Source organism: Prionailurus viverrinus, chromosome C1 (assembly GCF_022837055.1).
Source record: "Prionailurus viverrinus isolate Anna chromosome C1, UM_Priviv_1.0, whole genome shotgun sequence".
Classification (NCBI taxonomy): domain Eukaryota; kingdom Metazoa; phylum Chordata; class Mammalia; order Carnivora; family Felidae; genus Prionailurus; species Prionailurus viverrinus.
Window position 1 is genome coordinate 47,154,831 of NC_062568.1, and position 18,321 is coordinate 47,173,151.

The following is an 18,321-nucleotide window of genomic DNA, read 5'->3' on the forward strand; positions in this document are numbered from 1 at the left end:
GTCTGACTTCAGCTCAAGTCATGATCTTGCGGTTTGTGAATTAGAGCCCGAGTCAGTCTCTGTGCTGACAGCTCAGAGTCTGGAGTCTGCTTCAGATTCTGTGTCTCCCTCTCTCTCTGTCCCTCTCCCACTCATGTTCTGTCTCTCTCAAAAATAAATAAACATTAAAAGATTTAAAAATAAAAAAGAGATTCAATCTCTCCAAAATTCAGCTGTGATAGAAAGTTCAATAAATATCCCCAGAAAACTATTACACATTGTAATTCTGGTCCCACTTTTTAGATGTACAACAAACTTTTAAATGATGCCAAAACCCTTGGGTACTTATCCAAACCTTCACTAAGCTCCAGACCTCTTATGGTTCACTCATGCATAATAGGCATCAGATCCGTTAAGTTTAATTGTATCTATATTGTCTCTGGTTAAAGTAAATGGGAGAGAATGAATGCCACAAACTTTAATATTCAGAAGGCCTAGGATGGCTTTTTACTGGAAGACCATGTCCAGCTCTGGCTCCAAAGGCCGAAAGACAAGGAAAATTTGGGTAGAATTCGTTAAGGCCCTTATAGGGACTGAAAGTATTCAATTTAGGAAAGAAAATAATGAAGAATTCTTTTGTGTATTTAAAGAAGTGAGTAAATAAACTTTTATTGAAGAGCATGAACAAGGAGTTATTTTAGAATAAAGTGGGGTATTACTCATGTTTGATGAAACTATTTTCTAACATCTAAAATTATTGGATCTGGAATTGAAAAGTAGGGGTAATTATAGATTTTTCTTTGACATATATAAATTAAAACAAGTCTCAGGGACTTGGGTTGATTTATGCATCTTTCACAAAGATGTGTGGTTAGATTAGGTATTTTCTGAAGTTCTTTTCAATTCTAGATTTCTGATTGTGGTAGCCAAATATACAGTTTTGTCATAGGTCTACTTAAAGTAGTGTTTAAGTAAATCTAGAAATGTGATGAAATAAATTGCAGAAAATGGCATTGCCATTTACTTCTAAATGGAGAGGATTTGTGTGTATTCCTTTAAGTAAAAACATAGAAACCAAACCAGTCAACTACAGATTATACAAGAGTAAAAGCAAACAGCACACAGTATAAGAGCAATGAAGCTCTGCTGTATAGCCTCTGAGAGCTCATCATAAATATTCCCTTAATCGGAAGGTGAGCTGAAAATAGAGAAAAATAAGCAGTTTGTTGCAAGGTCATTCACACTAGCAGCCCCAGAAAACATTTGGAAAAATGAAATTTGTCTTTGGTGCTTTTCTACTTTACATCTTAAGCTTCAAGTATCTTTTTACTGCCATCTGGCTCTTCAGAGTCATTCCTAGCAGCAAACGCATAGTTTCTGCTCCCTTTATCATAAAGACACACCCTTTGTTATTAATTGTTTCAGGCATGATGACTTCAACGCAGATTTTTTAGTGATATTTCCCATTATTTTGAGTTAAATTATGGTTTATGTATGCCCAAGGATGATATATCCTAAATAGGTTATGTGTCTGTTTCCATAGTGCTTCACTGCTGAGAATTCTGGGCCATTGGTTAGAAAAGGACTAAGGAGACATTTTGCTGTGCCTGAAATCCTACCAATCACATGCCTACCTCATCTATGTGTTTTGACCAGCATAGATGAACTAGCAAACCAACAATCTGGATTTACATGTTCAAATTTCTTTCTCTTCTATTTCCCCTTTATCAGATATAAACAATGCATATGTTTTTCTGAATCTAAAAGCAAATCAGGGACATTGAGTGGCTCAGTCAGTTAAGTGTCCTACTCTTGATTTTGGCTCAGGTCATGATCTCAAGGTTCATGAAATTGAGCCCTGTGTTGGGCTCTATGCTGACAGTGTGGAGTCTACTTTGGATTCTTTCTCTCTCCCTCTCTCTCTGCCCCGCCTTGCTCATGCACTTTCTCTCTCTCTGTCTCTCTCTCTCAAAATAAATAAAATTTTTTTAAAAAGCAAATAATTGTGGGGCACCTGGGTGGCTCGGTCGGTTAAGCGTCCAACTTCGGCTCAGGTCATGATCTCACAGTCCGTGAGTTCGAGCCCCGTGTCGGGCTCTGTGCTGACAGCTCAAGGCCTGGAGCCTGTTTCAGATTCTGTGTCTGCCTCTCTGCCCCTCCCCTGTTCATGCTCTGTCTTTCTCTGTCTCAAAAATAAATAAATGTTTAAAAAAAAAAAGCAAACAATTGTTTCAAATACTTTTTAACTATTTCTGCAAACTCCGGGAAAGATTAAAAAAAAAAGGAAGTTATGTTTAATTCATTTAACAGTGATTATAATATACCTGTCTCATTATATGAATTGGGAGGGTTTGTTAATTATGTCTCTCTAATGGAAAATTTAATTTTCTTTGCTACATTAATTGGAAATAAAGATTTTTGGGGATTTTAATTTTAAACAGCATTAATGACAGATGATTCCAAGAACATTCAGTTACTTCCTGGGGAATCTCAGTAAAATTGAAGAGATTTGTTTATCTTACCAGGATTTAGTGCTGCGCACAATTTATATTTGTCACAGCACATATTGGTTTTTAGGGCTAAAAGAAACAATTGCTTTAGGAAGGTCATTTAACACTTGAGGTTTTTGTTGTTGCTGTTATTTTGCTTTGTTTTGTTTGATAGGGAATGGTCAGATAATATTTGGAACATAAAGAATTATTGGGTTGTGCAGAAATATTTAGTATAAAGGAGATTATGAAAATTCTATTCTTAACTTTTAAATATCCCATGCAAAGGTTGTATCCCAGAGCACATCAACTAATAACACCTAATATTTGTTGCACTTTGCAGTTTTTAAGGTGTGTTCACAATAAGTCTTTCAATCATTACAACAACCTTGTAAAGTAGAAAGGATGAATATTATCTCTGTTTTATAGATGAGACCATAAAGTTTGGAGATGTTGTCCCTTACCCAACCAAGACCACACGGATAATAAAGATTAGTATCCAAGTTTGGTTTGGTTCAATGTGGTATTTGTTCTTTTGTTGCCATTGTTTTGTTAGGTCCTTAGATTTATTTCTTTAGTAATCATGGTTCTAGATCATTTTTACTGGGGAAGCTATATAAGTGATTTTTTTTTTCCTGCAGGAACCCAAGTCCAAAAATCTCTGCTTGCCATACACATTGCTATACACAGGCATAGGCTGATGGGTCTCTTCTAAACTGTTCTGATTTCCAAAAGGTTGAAGATGCAAGGAGATGACATTACTAAAATGACTTGGTTCTCGGTGCGATGCTATTTGCATCTAAGTTCTTTCCAATGCTGCTTAAAAACGTGGAGAAGTATGGAGTCAATAAGGGAAATAGGACAATGCCATCTCGTGATTAGGAGATCTGCTAAGAAAAAAATTTCTAGAGAAAATCTAAATATGATTCACAGGGATATTTAAGTATAATTCTAATCTGCTAAATGTAGTGGTCTAGACAGATTTGTTTAAAGTTTAGGTTCGCTTGTCAATAGGGCCTCAAGTCTGGTCCCATTTACAGAGAATTCATACTGAAATGCAAACTGAAATTTATAGGGCCAGCATCATGCAGTAGAAAATGCATGGGCTTTAGAATGACCTTTATCTGAGTTTGTCTGTATAATCTGACTCTTATAGTGGAGTAACTTCCACAGAAATTACTTTACCTCTCTGGTACTTACTGTCCTCATCTGTAAATGGCACATATTTGGCTTTTAAAAAACATGAATTCCTATTCTGGGGGCTTGAATGAGAGAAAACGACACAAGTGTCGTTTACGTGGCTTCACTATGTTCAAACAGTAGCAATACCCGTAGCAGAACACTTAAAAATCAAGTTGGGCAGTACCTTTTAAGGATGACTAGGGAATTAAGTTCTAGGACATTGTGGAAAAATACAGTGGTGGAAACTTGCTGTAAAATTACCTTCAATCTGAGATTTTAGTATTATGTTGACTTCCTTGTATTTACTTATGAACTATAAATGCAAACTATTTGCACCTCTTATTAAACCAAAATAAGTTAACATTTATTAAGTGAGATAATATATTTGAAAATAATTTTTGTAAGTTTATTTATTTATTTTGAGAAATAGAGAGCAAGTGCGGGAGGGGCAGAGAGAGAGAGAGACAGAATCCCAAGCAGGCTCCGCAATGCCCATGCAGAGCCTGATGTGGAGCTTGAACACATGAAACTGTGAGATCCTGACCTGAAGCAAAACCAAGAGTTGGACGCTTAACTGACTGAGCCACCCAGCCACCCCTGAAAATAATTTTTAAGTGCTATAGCACCTTAAGGAAGAAGAAATAGAAAAAAAAATCCTATTTTCATCAGTAATATTTTTGCTTTGGTTTCCCATTAGCTGAAGACCTTCTTGTATTTAGGCTCAATGATATATATTCTATTGCAGCTTCACTTTCATATGTATGCTTCTCTAATTAGAAAGGAATCTGAAAAAAATCAAAGACTGTTTTGCCTTGGTATTCTTAAATAACTGAGCTTAGACTTATTATGTTTCTACTCTTCAAACTCTGTTTGTCCACCTGTATTATTTAGACCTGCAAAAACCCAACACCAAGTCCTGCCTGTGTACAAATTAATGCCATGACCTCTGCTGTCTTGTTTGCATTTCTAGAAACAGCACTTAAATGTGTGATTAAAATCATGTCCGTTCAGTAAGTAACTAATAATGTTTGCATCTTGAAGATCACAGTCATTTATCAGGAATAAGGCAGCTTTACTTTTTTACAGGAAATAGAAAGCAAAACCTCAACAAATGGATGCAACCCTTCAGAATGGCTCTCAAATGGGCAGTGCTGAAAATTGATCTGGTTACTTGTCAATTGCATTATTCAGACATGACATCAGAAACAAAGCTGTAGCCAGTGCTAGCTCATTGCCCAGCCCATGACAACCTTTCATAAATAAAAAACCTACTCTGTAAAGATAGAAGCATCTCTTGGACTGTAAATTGAGCTTTGAAACCTAATTAAACAACTTTCCACTAGCCGCATTAATAAGCACTGAACCAGACTCTACATAAACAACAAAACACTTTCTAGCATATCATCACAAATGTGTCATTATCTAGAGGAAAAGCAGACTGTTGACTGAGATAGTTCCTATATTTATTTCTGATTTTGCTTATGATCCATTTTATAGACTAGCTTGTTAGATTATAATTGGCTGAAATCCTAAATTGAAATCTTTTGGCAATGACACACTCTTTCATGTTCTTCAAACAATTCTGTTCTGTCCCATCAGTGCAAAAGACATCATGCTTCTTTACCTGGGGGATTATTTTCATTGAGAATCACAAGTGATGCTGGTGTAGGTCTTCTTTTTCTGATCTGTAAACAAAAAAGGCCCAGCTGAGATCAGTGAGAATCAGACACTGCCCCTGGTTACTCTACAGCTTGCAAAGCTATTCCATCCTCATCTTTGCCCAATATATAAAAAAAAAAAAAGCAAACTTGGGGAGAGCACACAGTAGGTTCTCACTATTGGGAATTATAGAAAGACAGATAATAGAACCGTCAGGTTGTAGTATTACCTTCTTTGGTCTAAAAAGGTACCTTTCCACAGAAAAGAAATAGTTGTATATGATCCAGTGATGCCACTAGAATAGTATGCAGTGTAGGTAGGAGGATGACTTTCAGTGTCTCTCTTGGAGCCTCATAGTATTGATGATGCTTTCGAGATTCATTGTCCTTATTCTTAAGCAGAGTAAAGACACTTGCAAAACTTAAATTTCTAGCAGGTTAAATTTAACAGCATTAGTTCTTAATTTCAATTAATAAGGCTTTCTTATTTTCTAGTAAAATATTTAGGACAAATAAAGAATGAGTATGGATTTTATGAGAGTAATTAATTTAAAACTAATAGGTTTGATGTAGGTTTTTTTCTTAGTTAAGAGTTACAGAAGCATATTAAGATTAGAATTTCTAACGTGCTCTTGATTTCTTAAACATACAGGTAAACTCTTAAAGTCTATGTCAATAGAACAGAAGATAAAATTTACCAATGACATTTTGTCCAGGACGGAACCAATGTCCCATTCAACATAGATACATGTTCAAGGTTATGTTTATCTGGGATGATCTACTTCAGTTTATCAAAATATCCTAGAAATTTATGAGCCCCAGATTCAGTAATCATTTTTAAGACTTTGTATAAAGTATTTGTAAAAGGATTCAGGGATAATTTAGACTTTAAGAAATTAATGAATTAGATTGATGATCCCATAAATTGTATCTGCTTTTGCCCCCCTACTGTTGTAATTTTACCACAAATGGTCTCATAAGTGGTTCCATTGCATCAAGAGTCTAAGTAAATCCGAATATGAAAGGTGATACATGTAAATCAATCTTACAGGAAAGAGAGAAACAGAGAAATATAGAAATATAGATACATAGATATATTAGACATAGAAAAGGAATCTGGTAGATGTTTGCTACTATTTAATATCTGAATAAAATGTGTTAAATTATACATACACCTACAAATCCTGTCTATCGTGTATTACATATAATTACTGCTTTGAATATATAATGAAAAGTCTTTAAAAAATATTAACCCTATAATCTGAAATTATTCCAAGGTTTAATGTTTTCATTGTTAAATGAATCTTTTTTATTTTATAAATAATGAAATAAAAGATTGCTAATTCTGAGAATTTTTAAAGTTTCTCTGAATGTTAAACATGTTAATTTAGTAAGCAAAAGCAAACAGATTTCTGGATCCAAATCTGAAACACTAATATAAGCATTTTTCTCCTTAACTGGGGCTAATTTTTTATCACACGAAGTGCTGCATTTTAGCCAATAGGTCACCCAATGCAACTCAAATACAAGTGCCATATGGAAACCAACTTATTTCTCGTTCACATAGCGTGGAACGTCACAACAAGGCAGATTCAAGAAGCAGAAAAGCTTTCGGTTAATAAGAACCTATGTCCATGTTACCTTAGATACAGGAACTGGTCCCCACCCAACCCCACCTACCTGCTCTGCTGCTTCAGGAGCAATCTGACTCTGGAATAAAGGCACAGCAAATTGTATCTTTTTGGGACTGTTGGGCTCCATGATAATGATGAGAATTAGAGACGTGAAGGGCTCAGAAAGACTAACCCCAGGTGATGTCTGGGATGTCTTTCCTCAGGCACACTCCACCCAGCCACACAGGGCACTTCGTAATAAATAGCTGTAATTCCAGAGCGAGCAAGTGAAGATGCAGAGGTCTGAGTAAATCCCTTCTTCAACTCCGCAGTGATGGCTGGCTTGCCTGTTCCCCCACCAATCCCTTGGAACCTTTCAGCACAATACAGAAAGGAACAATAAGCTAATTGTGTGCTTCTTCACTAATACACATGCCAAGCATTCACTCAGCAGCTAATTGAAAATGTAATGCTAGCCTTGAAGGACCCGCTGCCCTGGGATTTGAAAGAAAGGCTCTATCCACTGTACATTACTAACCGGCTGCTCAAAAGTGCAATGTAAGCTCCCTCTGAGTATTGCAGGGATGGGCAATTCATTATTGATGAACATAAAGCAGGAAGTTTATACGGTTGGGGGAAGGGTTTGGGTATGAAATCATTTCATTTCTCTTGTAGCAACTTGTAAGTCAGACACCTTTGCCATTTCACATTCAGCCACCAAACTGATGAATGGTCACAGACAGTAAGCCACAACCAATAATATCAGGTATATTTACGCTGTGAGATCTGGTTAGGTAAGACTGACCATGGGAAGCAGACTATCTGTGGTATAGTAAGGACACTGTCGTCCCGGACTGAGCAGATTTTAGTTCAAGTTCCATCTCTACCATTAATAAGCTCTGTGCCCTGAGCAAATCACAGGCTATGTCTAGGCCCCCCAAACCTTCATCAGAAAAACGATGAGATGGGACTTGGTGACCTTTAAGCTCCTGTTCTGTTCCAGCATTCTATAATTGTAGTTCACAGTTTTCATTAGAGTGGAAAGTATTGGACAGCTAAATTTAGCAAATAGCTTGAAAGTCACTGCTGCTGTAATGACCTCTATTTCATTTCCTGGTGGAGCCAGTTATATCCTCTGATTTGGAAGAATACAGAAGTGACTAGAAAACATTAGTGCAACCTAATGATCCATCATTGTGGTTTATTGTCAATAGTGGGGATATATGTAAAGAAAAGGACTTGAAAAAAAAAAAGCATAAAAGAGGTTATCTCCAGAATGATAGAGGATAATGGTCATGGTGGGTAGTGGTGAAGGTAGAGGGAGACAGTGGCCTGATCTCCACATCTGTTAATATCTAAGGGGAGGCAGCAGCATAGCTAGATGGCCTTCCTGCGTTCAACTCTTTTTGTGAAGGTAGCCTGAAAACGAAGTTGTTTAAATGCAAGAGAGAACTTGAGTACTCTACTTTCTTATTTAAAAGATTTTGTTTGATGAACATTAGATTTTTAATATGTTTTTGCATTTATATAATACATTTAGACACTGAATATTATACCAGGCACTTACAAATGAGGTTTTCTTTCTTTTGCTTAAATTCTGAGTCCATACTAGGAATCCATCTTAATGATTGAAGTATGTGGTGTTCTGTTGAAGGAATATGGAAACTAGTATGCATTATTCAAGTAGTTTTCTATACCCACTAGGGGAAAAAGCAAATGAAGATGTGGATGTGAAAGCACTTTCAGTCAGAGAACAGTGCTGACCAGCAAGACATCTTGTGATGCACTCATCCTTGCAGTGTCAAAGGGAAACTTAGAAATTACATTTTGTGTTACCGTTTACAAAGTCCCAGAGTGGAACCTGAATCAATATCATTAATGAAGTAAATTTCTCTATTTCTTCAAATTATACAAAAGGAAAACAAGACAGTATTTCTAGTGAATAATCAATCCAGAACTTCACTTGGCATAGTAATTTCGAGCATGCACTTGGCAGCCTTGGGTTCAAACCCTGGCTCTGCTACTTACTCACTTTATCAACTTGGCAGGAAGAGAACTTTCTTCTTGTGAGTTTTAGATGAATTAATTCTTTAGAAGAGCTCATTGTAAGGCCAGTACATGATAACTACTCAGAGAGCTATTATTTTTTTTAAACTAGACTTCAAAAGACTTGAAGATGTACGTTCTTAATCTGAATTTACTAGGCTCTCTGCCTATTGGAATATTTTGATACCAATCAGAACACTAGGTGATAAAGTAAAATTTATTTCTATCCACAGAGGGTCTAGACTCATCTTTGTGTTCCCAAAGCACTCAGCTTAACCACTACTTAGTATAATAATTACCAGTTTATCTTTTCTGTTTAGCATTTCACAATGTCACTTATTGACATAGTGCATATTTATTGAGTAGATAGTACATCTACTCCATGCCAGGCCTTTTGCTATGGCATTAGAAAAGAAACTGTGTTAAAAGATCCTTGGGGTCCTTTTCAAGCTAAATTGCTATTTCAAGTATCACTTAAAATGCAACTTAAATTTGAAATAATCAAAAACTTTAATATGTTTATATGGGCAGTATAGTTATACTAAATATTAGGTGTACATTTTTTTCTCCCTGTTAGAGATAATAGTAATAGCCTACCCTTATATAACACTTAGCACATGCCAGGTGCTATTTGAAGTGCTTTATCTGCACTAATTTATTTAATACTCATAATCCTTTCAGGCAAATATTATTGCTGTCCTCATTTTTAATTTAAAATGAAGAAACGGAATCAGAGAATTTAGGTAATTTGCCCAAAGTCATCTGGCAGAAACAGGATTCAAATGCCATCAATTTTGCCTAGAGCCTGGGCTTTAATCAGATGGCTGCTATTCTATAAGGGCCTACAGAGAGGGGGGTGGAAGGTACCAGAACCTACAATGGTTAGATGTTCTACCGGTTCAAGTTCCACAGTAAGAGATCTTAAGATGACATGGCATATGGATAAAAGGAAAGAAAGTAGCATGATTATAGGATCCTAGTAATCAAGAAGATCTTACATTTCATGTTAGATATCAGAATAAAATGGAAACTCTAGAGTTGGGGGTTTTGTCACCAAGCTGACTTAAAAGAAGCCAGTTTTACTTTCTCTCTCTCTCTCTTTTAAAGTAATGGGTTCTATCATTAAAGATTAAAAATGCCTCTAGAACAAGCAATAACTGTAGTCTCTCTTCAAGATAAGTGATACTGTGAATAAAGAAGGTAGTACATTAGGAGAATAGTCCATTAGGCCTTCCTAATTTTACTTTATAATCTCTGACCCTATTTTCCACAGCCCCTTCAGGCCGCACTTGACCCCACAGCCAGCTTTTCTGTGGCCTCCTCTACCTTCCTGAGAAGCTTTCCTGCCCTCCCTCATTTTCTCCAAATTGAATTCATCCTCTGACTGCACTTCTTTAGGATGTCACCCTCAGATTCTTCAGATAAGATGCACCACTCCTTTCATTCTTCTCCTAGTATTTACTTACATGTACTTTTATGTTATTCTACAACGTCCTATGTGTTCCTTCAGCCTCCCCTCCTACACTGCAAACCCTTTTCTGTTCTATCTTAAACATATCCAGAAAAGCATAAGGTTGGCCAGGAAGTAGTTACCAAATAATTCTACTTAGGAATCTCCTATCTGATATTGTCAGGAAATGAGATGTTTCAATATAGTGAATTTTCCCCAAGACTACAGTTCAACCTTTTAAGCACCACGCCAGGCTTTTATTTTGATATTTTAAGTGGACATTTAAAACATATTCAGGGGCTCCTGGGTGACTCAGTCGGGTAAGCATCCGACTTCAGCTCAGGTCACGATCTCATGGTTTGTGGGTCCAAGCCCCACATCAGGCTTCACGCTGCAGCTTGGGGCCCGGAGCCTGTTTCGGATTCTGTGTCTCCCTGTCTTTCTGTCCCTTCCCCACGTATCATCTGTCCGTCTCTCTCTTTCAAAAATAAACAAATATTAAAAAAAAACATATTCAGTATTTTCATGCCTTTTAAAAGTATATATCAACTGCAATTTGTCTTTTTTCGTTCATAGCATTCATATAAACCTCAGTTGTACTCGCATATACAAAGATGCCATCTGAAGATATTGGTATTCCTTGTTACCCTAACTGGTTCCAAATTCCATAGATATATAGTTCTATGACTGTTCTGGAGTTTTTCTTTATCTGATGATTTCCAGTAGACATTTATAAATTGTCATTTGTCTTAGTCTGTTCAGGCGGCTGTAAAAAATACTAGAGACAAGGTGCATTATAAATAACAAACATTTATTTCTCACAGTTCTGGAGTCTGGGAAGTCCAAGATCATGGGGCCAGCAGATTTGGTGACTGGTGAGGACCCACCTCCTAGACAGCTGTCTTTTCACTGTGTCCTCACCTTGCTGAAAGGGCAAGGAATTTCTCCAGAGCCTCTTACATAAGGACAATAGTCCCATTAATAAGGGCTCTACTAGACCTCATGACCTCACTTCTCAAAGGCCCCACTTCCTAATACCATCACCTTACCAATTAGGATTTCAACATATGAATTTGGAGGGAACATAAACATTCAGTCCATTGCATTCACCTGACATATAACAAATGCTTTATTTTTGGAAAGAGGAAAGAAAATGAAAGGGTAGGGAAGAGAAGGGAAGGGAGAGGAGAGGAGAGAAAAAGGTTTGCTAAGAAAATCAAACAATTTTTAACATTTTTAATGTACTTCCTATTCAAAGTTCTGTTTCAGATGTCTTGATTTCACAAATCTTGAGATATTTTATTTAACATTCAGATGGCTATCACCAAAAACAAAAGCAAATATTTATTGCACATGTTTATAAATATATAGGATTACATTAAATACTGAAAATACCATAATGAACAAAAGCAGACAACATATCAAAGTGTGTAGATACATATTAGTTGGTAAGGTTTATAGCCCTAATATAATGGTTTTCAACCTCATGTGTTCAACACTTTGACGATGGCAGGCATATATGAGATGCACTGCCTTCCCCCCTTCAGTTCTAGCTGTAACTTTATTCACTTCTTCCATTAAAGAAAGCCTATCATAATGCAAGCAAGAATGACATTATTAGTGGGATCGTGTAGAATAATCTTGATTGTTTTTAAAAAAAATTTTAACATTTATTCATATTTTGAGAGACAGAGCATGAGTGAGGGAGGGGCAGAGAGAGAGGGAGACAGAATCCAGAGAAGGCTCCAGGCTCTGAACTGACAGCACAGAGCCCAACGCGGGCCTTGAACTCACAGACCATGAGATCATGACCTGAGCTGAAGTTGTACGCTTAACCAACTGAGCCACCCAAGGGCCCCTCTTGATTATTTTTAATGAAAATAGATGGAGAATTCCCAAACTTTGAATATTGTTTTAACAAATTACTAGTAAAGCACCGATACCTAATAGAGACAAATATGTGCCTCTGTAAAATGTGGTCGATACCACTAATCTAAATGAAATGGACCACTGTCTCCCAATACCTATTTAAATTAAATTTCTCCCAGAGAAATCATTAATCATATTAATTCCTTCAGAACATCTTTTAAATTCATCCATGCCATTTTAAATATTATATTTTGGGGTGCCTGGGTAGCTCAGTAAGTTAAGCATCCAACTTCGGCTCAAGTCATGATCTCACAGTTCGTGAGTTTGAGCCCCGCGTCGGGCTCTGTGCTGACAGCTCAGAACCTGGAGCCTCCTTCGGATTCTGTGTCTCTCTCTCTCTCTCCTTGCCCGCCCCCACCCCCCTGCCCCACTCTGCTTGTGCTCTATCTCTCTTTCAAAAATAAATAAACATGCAAAATTTTTCTTAAAATATTATATAATTTTTTTTCAAATTCTACACTTAAAAGAAGACTCCTGAGATTAAGCTCACTATATTGCAATCTTATAATAAAATCTGAACTCCACGCTACTTAACTATAGAAATGTACTTGCAATCACTCTTGTGCTTAAAGGCTGACATCATTGATACATTCTTTCATTTATTTAGTGCCTGCCATATTCCTTAAAACTGTTCCTTAATTGCTTTATGTTTGCAAGTTTTTATCTTCACTTCCTCTAACTTAAATTTTGATTTACTCTGGGATCCTCATATCAATTAATGCAGTTTTTACAATATGTGTTGAACTGAAGAATCACTACTGTGTTGTTTAATGTATAATATTTTCCTGATCATCACTCAATTGTTTCATCTCTATTCTTGTTGAGGCAGGTTCACTAAAGAAAATCAGAAGCTCATGAAGGGTTTTCAGCAAGTGCATAACATGAGGCTAGAGCAGTAAGTTCACCTGAGAGAAAGGGAACTCTAGGGATTTGTAGAGCTGGGGCCTCATCTGAAGGACTATGGGATTTTGTTCACGCCACTCTTAAGGAAGCAATTTCCTCAGGCAAAGGAACGGCATGCAAAGACAGAGTCAGTCACAGCTTGGTGTGGACCATGGGACCTCTGAAATGGCAGGCCAGGTGAAATATTAAGAAGATTTTTAGCTCAGGTCCAGGAAAGGCACAGGAGTAATGGGAAGAAGAGTTGGAATCTATTCTTGGTTCTCTTCATATCCATCCCCTTTTTCATTTGTTTTGGTAACTTTCACTTTCATTCATTTCCATGGCTTAATTTTATTCTTCCCCTGCCTTTTATTTGGAGGAGATGATTATTATATGAACTCTAGAAATTGTAATTCTTGAATTTACATAAAAATGTATTAATTTATAAAATATTTTCATAAATATTATTCATTCATCCAACAACTATGTATTGAGCATCCTATTCTATGCCAAACACTGGGACGTAAACATGAACAAGATAAAGTTTCAACCTTCAGAGAACTTATAGGTAAGAGAAGAAAGCAAAATCCTAAACAAGTGAGCAGCATAGAGCTAAAGATGCTATGATAGAAAGAGGTAATAGGAAATAGAAAAGAGACCTTGGTAGGAAGTTGATGGGTGACTCTGGGTCACAAACAGTTTTTATTTGCCTACGCATAATTTTTTAATTGAGATGACATTTTAAGACAAACAAAAATAAAAGATATCTAGCTTCCCTTAATAAAATAGATAGAAAGCTGGGCTCTCATATCCACAAGGTTACAATCAACTCCAGTGACATAAAGCTACCTTCTGTAAGCATGGCGGTGATTTCTGCACTGGTAATCACTCTAAAACAGTATATGGATGGTATTGCTACATAACCCAACTAGCTTCAGCTAACCTCTGAGCTGGAGAAGAGGAAGATAGGCATGACAACATTGCATACTATGCAAAGAAATGTGGGATTTACGTGAAGGCAACAAGTATAACTAGAGAGATTTAAGTAGGAGGGTATTATGATCTGACTTGAGTCTTAGAATGGCCACTGTGATGTCTGTGTGGAGGATAGATTGGAAGGGTACAAGACCAAAGGTGAGAACATCTGAGGATATTACAGTATTCTACTCAAGGGATGACAAAAGCCTTATCTAAAGAAATAGTAGTGAAGATGGAGAGAGGGAGATATAGTTATTTAATGGAATTGGATGGTGACAAGGGAAAAGATAAATGGAAGAATGTGTCTAATAGTTTAGATTCAGCAGCTTTGCATATGGGGATATCATGACTAAAATGTGGATGGTTGCAGCATTCCACATATTTGTCTGCAATATGCCCTTACTGCTCCCTCATTAAGAAGTGAAGTCAAATGCCCCTGCCCTTGACTCTGCCTGGCTTTAGTGACTTGTCTGTAACCAATAGAATACAAAGGAAGTGATGCTGCATGACTGCAGAAGCTATACATAAAAGGCCATACTAATTTCTATTAGTTCTGTTGCAACACTTACTTTGTAGAGACTCCCTCCATCTGGGAATGCTCCCTCTTAGAAACCAGCCACGGCACTATGAAGGTTGGGGGATTCACATGGAGGGTACATGTAAGCACTCTGGCTGACAGCCTCAGATGAGCCTAACCTTCAAGTCATCCTTGTCAAGGTGCCAGACATGTGAGTTAAGAAGCCTCCAGAGCATTCTAGTCCCTAGCTACTCAAGTCATCCCAGCTGTTTGAGTCTTCAGAGCTGATGACATCAAAGTGCAAAGAATGCATTCCTGCTCTGCCTTGTCTGTCTACACTCCAGATACTCCCTCTTATAACATTTTCTTTCAGAACCCAGTTGGTATGCGTGAGAAGCCCTAGCCATATGGAGAGGTCATGTGTTGACGCCAGTCAGTTGCCTCAGTGAAGACCAGCCTTTGAATCACTACAGCCATCCCATGAGACATTAAGTGAAGAAGCCTCCAGATGATTACAGCCTTTAACTGTGAGTCACCTCCAGCTGTTTGTGTGATCCAGCTGAAACCCCAGACATCATGGAACAGAGATAAGCTATCCTCACTTTACCCTACCTGAATTCTTGATCTATAGAATCTAGATGAAAATTGATTGTTAATTGTAGCACTAAGTTTGGAACAGGGATATAGAGGCAAAACTCAGTAATTGTTAGCTACTTTTAAAATCATTATTACTTCTTACAGCTGGCCATTTTATATGTGTGTTTATAACTCAGAAGCAAGGTCTGTCTTAATAAAGATATACATATAAATACATGAGTTATTATCAATTAAGCAATTAGGAACATGGAAGTAGATAAATTAATCCAAGCCGTATGTAGAATGCAGAGTAGGAAGTCAAAAATTTTAAGAATCCCAAAGGTTAAAGAGAAAAGGCAAGACAGAATGAAAAACAAAAATCTATAGAGGTAAGAAGATCAGGGAAGAATCATAACATAGAAATCAAAGTTGAAGATAGTTTATTTAGGAGCATTGTAATCAGCACTAAAAAATAATGGTAGAGGATGTAATTGTGATCATTAAAAAATATCTGTTGAATTTTAGTAGCTAGACTGAGGGAGAGAGTGAGAGATTATCTAAGTGAAAACAAAAATTGAAACTAGTCCTTCAAAACAAACAAAAAAACAAACAAACAAACAAAAAACACCATGGCAATTAAAAAAAAAGCCTCCTTCAAACACAGGACCTAACAGTAGACAGCAAGAGTGAGAATGGGGATCTTTAGGTTTGTTTCATAGATGAACAAGACTCGAGTATATCCTGTGTTACAAGGAGGTGGCCAATAGAGAGGCTGAAAATAAAAAAGAGAGAGGGGAAAATTTCTAAAAAGAAATGTAAATATAATTTAAATTGAAGAGAATAAAATGTAGGCAATTTATTTCAGATTATGCGTCTATTTTCTGTTCTGGAATTACTACTCATGGTTCTTAAATAGTAGGCCAGTTTTCCTTCTAGGAGGTCATAGAAATTTTCCTCTTAAGACAAATAAGGAAATGAATGCATAAACAGTCCATTTGTAAAATTCTTCACATTTTACTAATTTTTGATGACACAGTGAGATAAAATCACACTCTTGGTTGTTGGTATGGCTTTCAGTAATTAAATATTTTTCATGGTGTATTGTTAACCACAGTTAAGTTAAAAAAAAAGGTTCTTAAACAGTATGTCTAATGTAATTCCATTACATATTTATATGGGTATATACACACAAACACCTACACACACAAGTACAATGCATAAAACACATATTGATATATATATACATAGACACATATTTGTATTTTTGTGTGTGATGTGAGAAAAATGTTTGGGATAACCACTTCTGAAATGTTACTAGGAATTGTCTCAGATGATGGGATTATAGATCCTATCTTTGCTCTTTATGTTTCTGTATTTTATATAATGGGCAGGTATTAATTTTGTAGTAAAAATCAGCTTTCATAATAACAAAGATAATTTTTAAAATAATATTTTCTTTAAAAGGTCTTAATTTTCATGTATTAGAGAGATTATTTTATACACTCCCTAAAATCAGAAAAATTAAACTAAAATAGTTTTTCAAAAAATGGTATTTTGCCTTTTAATTAAAGATAAACTGCTTTGGATGAGATCATTGTTTCCATAAGCATACTGAATTTATTTCACCTATTAAATGCAAAAGAACACAGTTTTTAACACTTTTATATTGACCTATAAGAGCAATATTGCAAGAAAGACTGTAACTACACAAAAGCGTTTCTAATATACTTGCTGATGTATGCAGTATAATGCATATAAGCTACAATGAAATTAGGAAAACATCAGGAGCAATTTGTTTTCTTATAATCTCCTTGAAGACCACTATTATTTTCTTGTTTAGCTTTGTTGATTTCATTCTCTAAGCTATGCGTAACAAGTAAAACATATCCTTACTTTTATTGTTGCATAATTATGGTAGTATGAATGAATGAATGAAAGAGAATTAACACAGAAGAAAATGAAGCTCCTTAAATTTTAAGGAATTTCAAGTCTTCTACTCAAAAGAAATGTTCGAAATGTAAATGGTATTACACACATACAAAAATGTGATCAGGCAAAGTGTGAAATATATTCAGATAATACTTATCAGTCAGAGAAGCTTGAAGGAACAAGCTGTCTCAAAGTCCTGCCCAGTGTTAACTTTTTAAGACGCCTTTCAAAAGAGAAATTTAAATGGACAATACATTCTGAAGAAAACAAAATAGGCAACAGATAACTTCCAGGTAAAATACTGTCTTCAATTTAGTTCCTTAAACATGTCATCAAATGCCAGCTAGAGAACAATCAATATCAATTACTGCCAAGATTTTAGATTCATAATTTTTCTAAGTAGGGTTTTGTGAGTCACCTAAGGTAAGTGTCTTGTAACTTAGTTTGATTGATGTCAGGCACAATCTTGATTGTCATAAAAATTTTGGTAGACTCTTAAATCCTTTCATTCATTTTACAGATATCAGGAAAAACATTTTGTGCCCTACCTTTATTGAGAGATTATTTTTAAATGATTGAAGAAGACAGGGAGAGACTGTACTCCTGAGATGGTGAGGCACTTTACTTTAAAATCTTTGTAATCTTTTCTGGGGCACCTGGGTGGCTCAGTTAAGCGTTCTATTTTGGCGCAGGCCATGATCTCACAGTTTGTGGGTTCAAGCCCTGTTTTGGGCTCTGTGCTGACAGCTCAGAGCCTGGAGCCTGCTTTGGATTCTGTGTCTCCCTCTCTCTGACCCTCTCCCACTCACTCTCTGTCTCTCTCAAAAATAAACATTTAAAAATAAATAAAATAAAATGTATTTAATCTTTTAAAGGGTATTCAGGTGTACCTAGTAGAATATCAGGTAGATCCCAGCCAGCTGCTGCTGCCAACCTAATTCTGGGAACCAGAGAGAGGGTTCTGATTTGTGCTTCTCAGTTTAGGTTATTCTGACACCCAAAACCCACCTTCCACTGTTGCTTCAGTTCATCTCCCCTCTCACCCCTTCATGCTTGGACTGTCTCAAAGTTTCTTCTAACCCAGGACACAGCT

General features: G+C 36.4%; 1 protein-coding gene and 1 long non-coding RNA gene across 4 annotated transcripts in view; one reads left to right on the top strand and one right to left on the bottom strand.

Moving 5' to 3' along the window:
- Window positions 1–7,069, bottom strand: part of PPP1R1C (protein phosphatase 1 regulatory inhibitor subunit 1C) — a 118,754-nt gene extending 111,685 nt beyond the window's left edge. The window contains exons 1-2 of one of the 2 annotated variants that reach the window (XM_047871574.1): window positions 6,989–7,069; window positions 5,275–5,335 (exon numbers count right to left, since the gene is read on the bottom strand). In XM_047871574.1, coding sequence (XP_047727530.1) covers window positions 5,275–5,335; window positions 6,989–7,069 — 142 coding nt within the window. Of the gene's footprint in view, window positions 1–5,274; window positions 5,357–6,988 lie in introns of both variants that reach the window. The other variant, XM_047871573.1, reaches the window with a different exon arrangement.
- Window positions 1–18,321, top strand: part of LOC125172931 (uncharacterized) — a 76,147-nt gene that overhangs the window by 46,436 nt on the left and 11,390 nt on the right. For both annotated transcript variants that reach the window (XR_007154869.1, XR_007154870.1), the window contains exons 2-3: window positions 15,097–15,250; window positions 17,749–17,839. This is a non-coding gene — a long non-coding RNA (uncharacterized LOC125172931). The remainder of the gene's footprint in view (window positions 1–15,096; window positions 15,251–17,748; window positions 17,840–18,321) is intronic.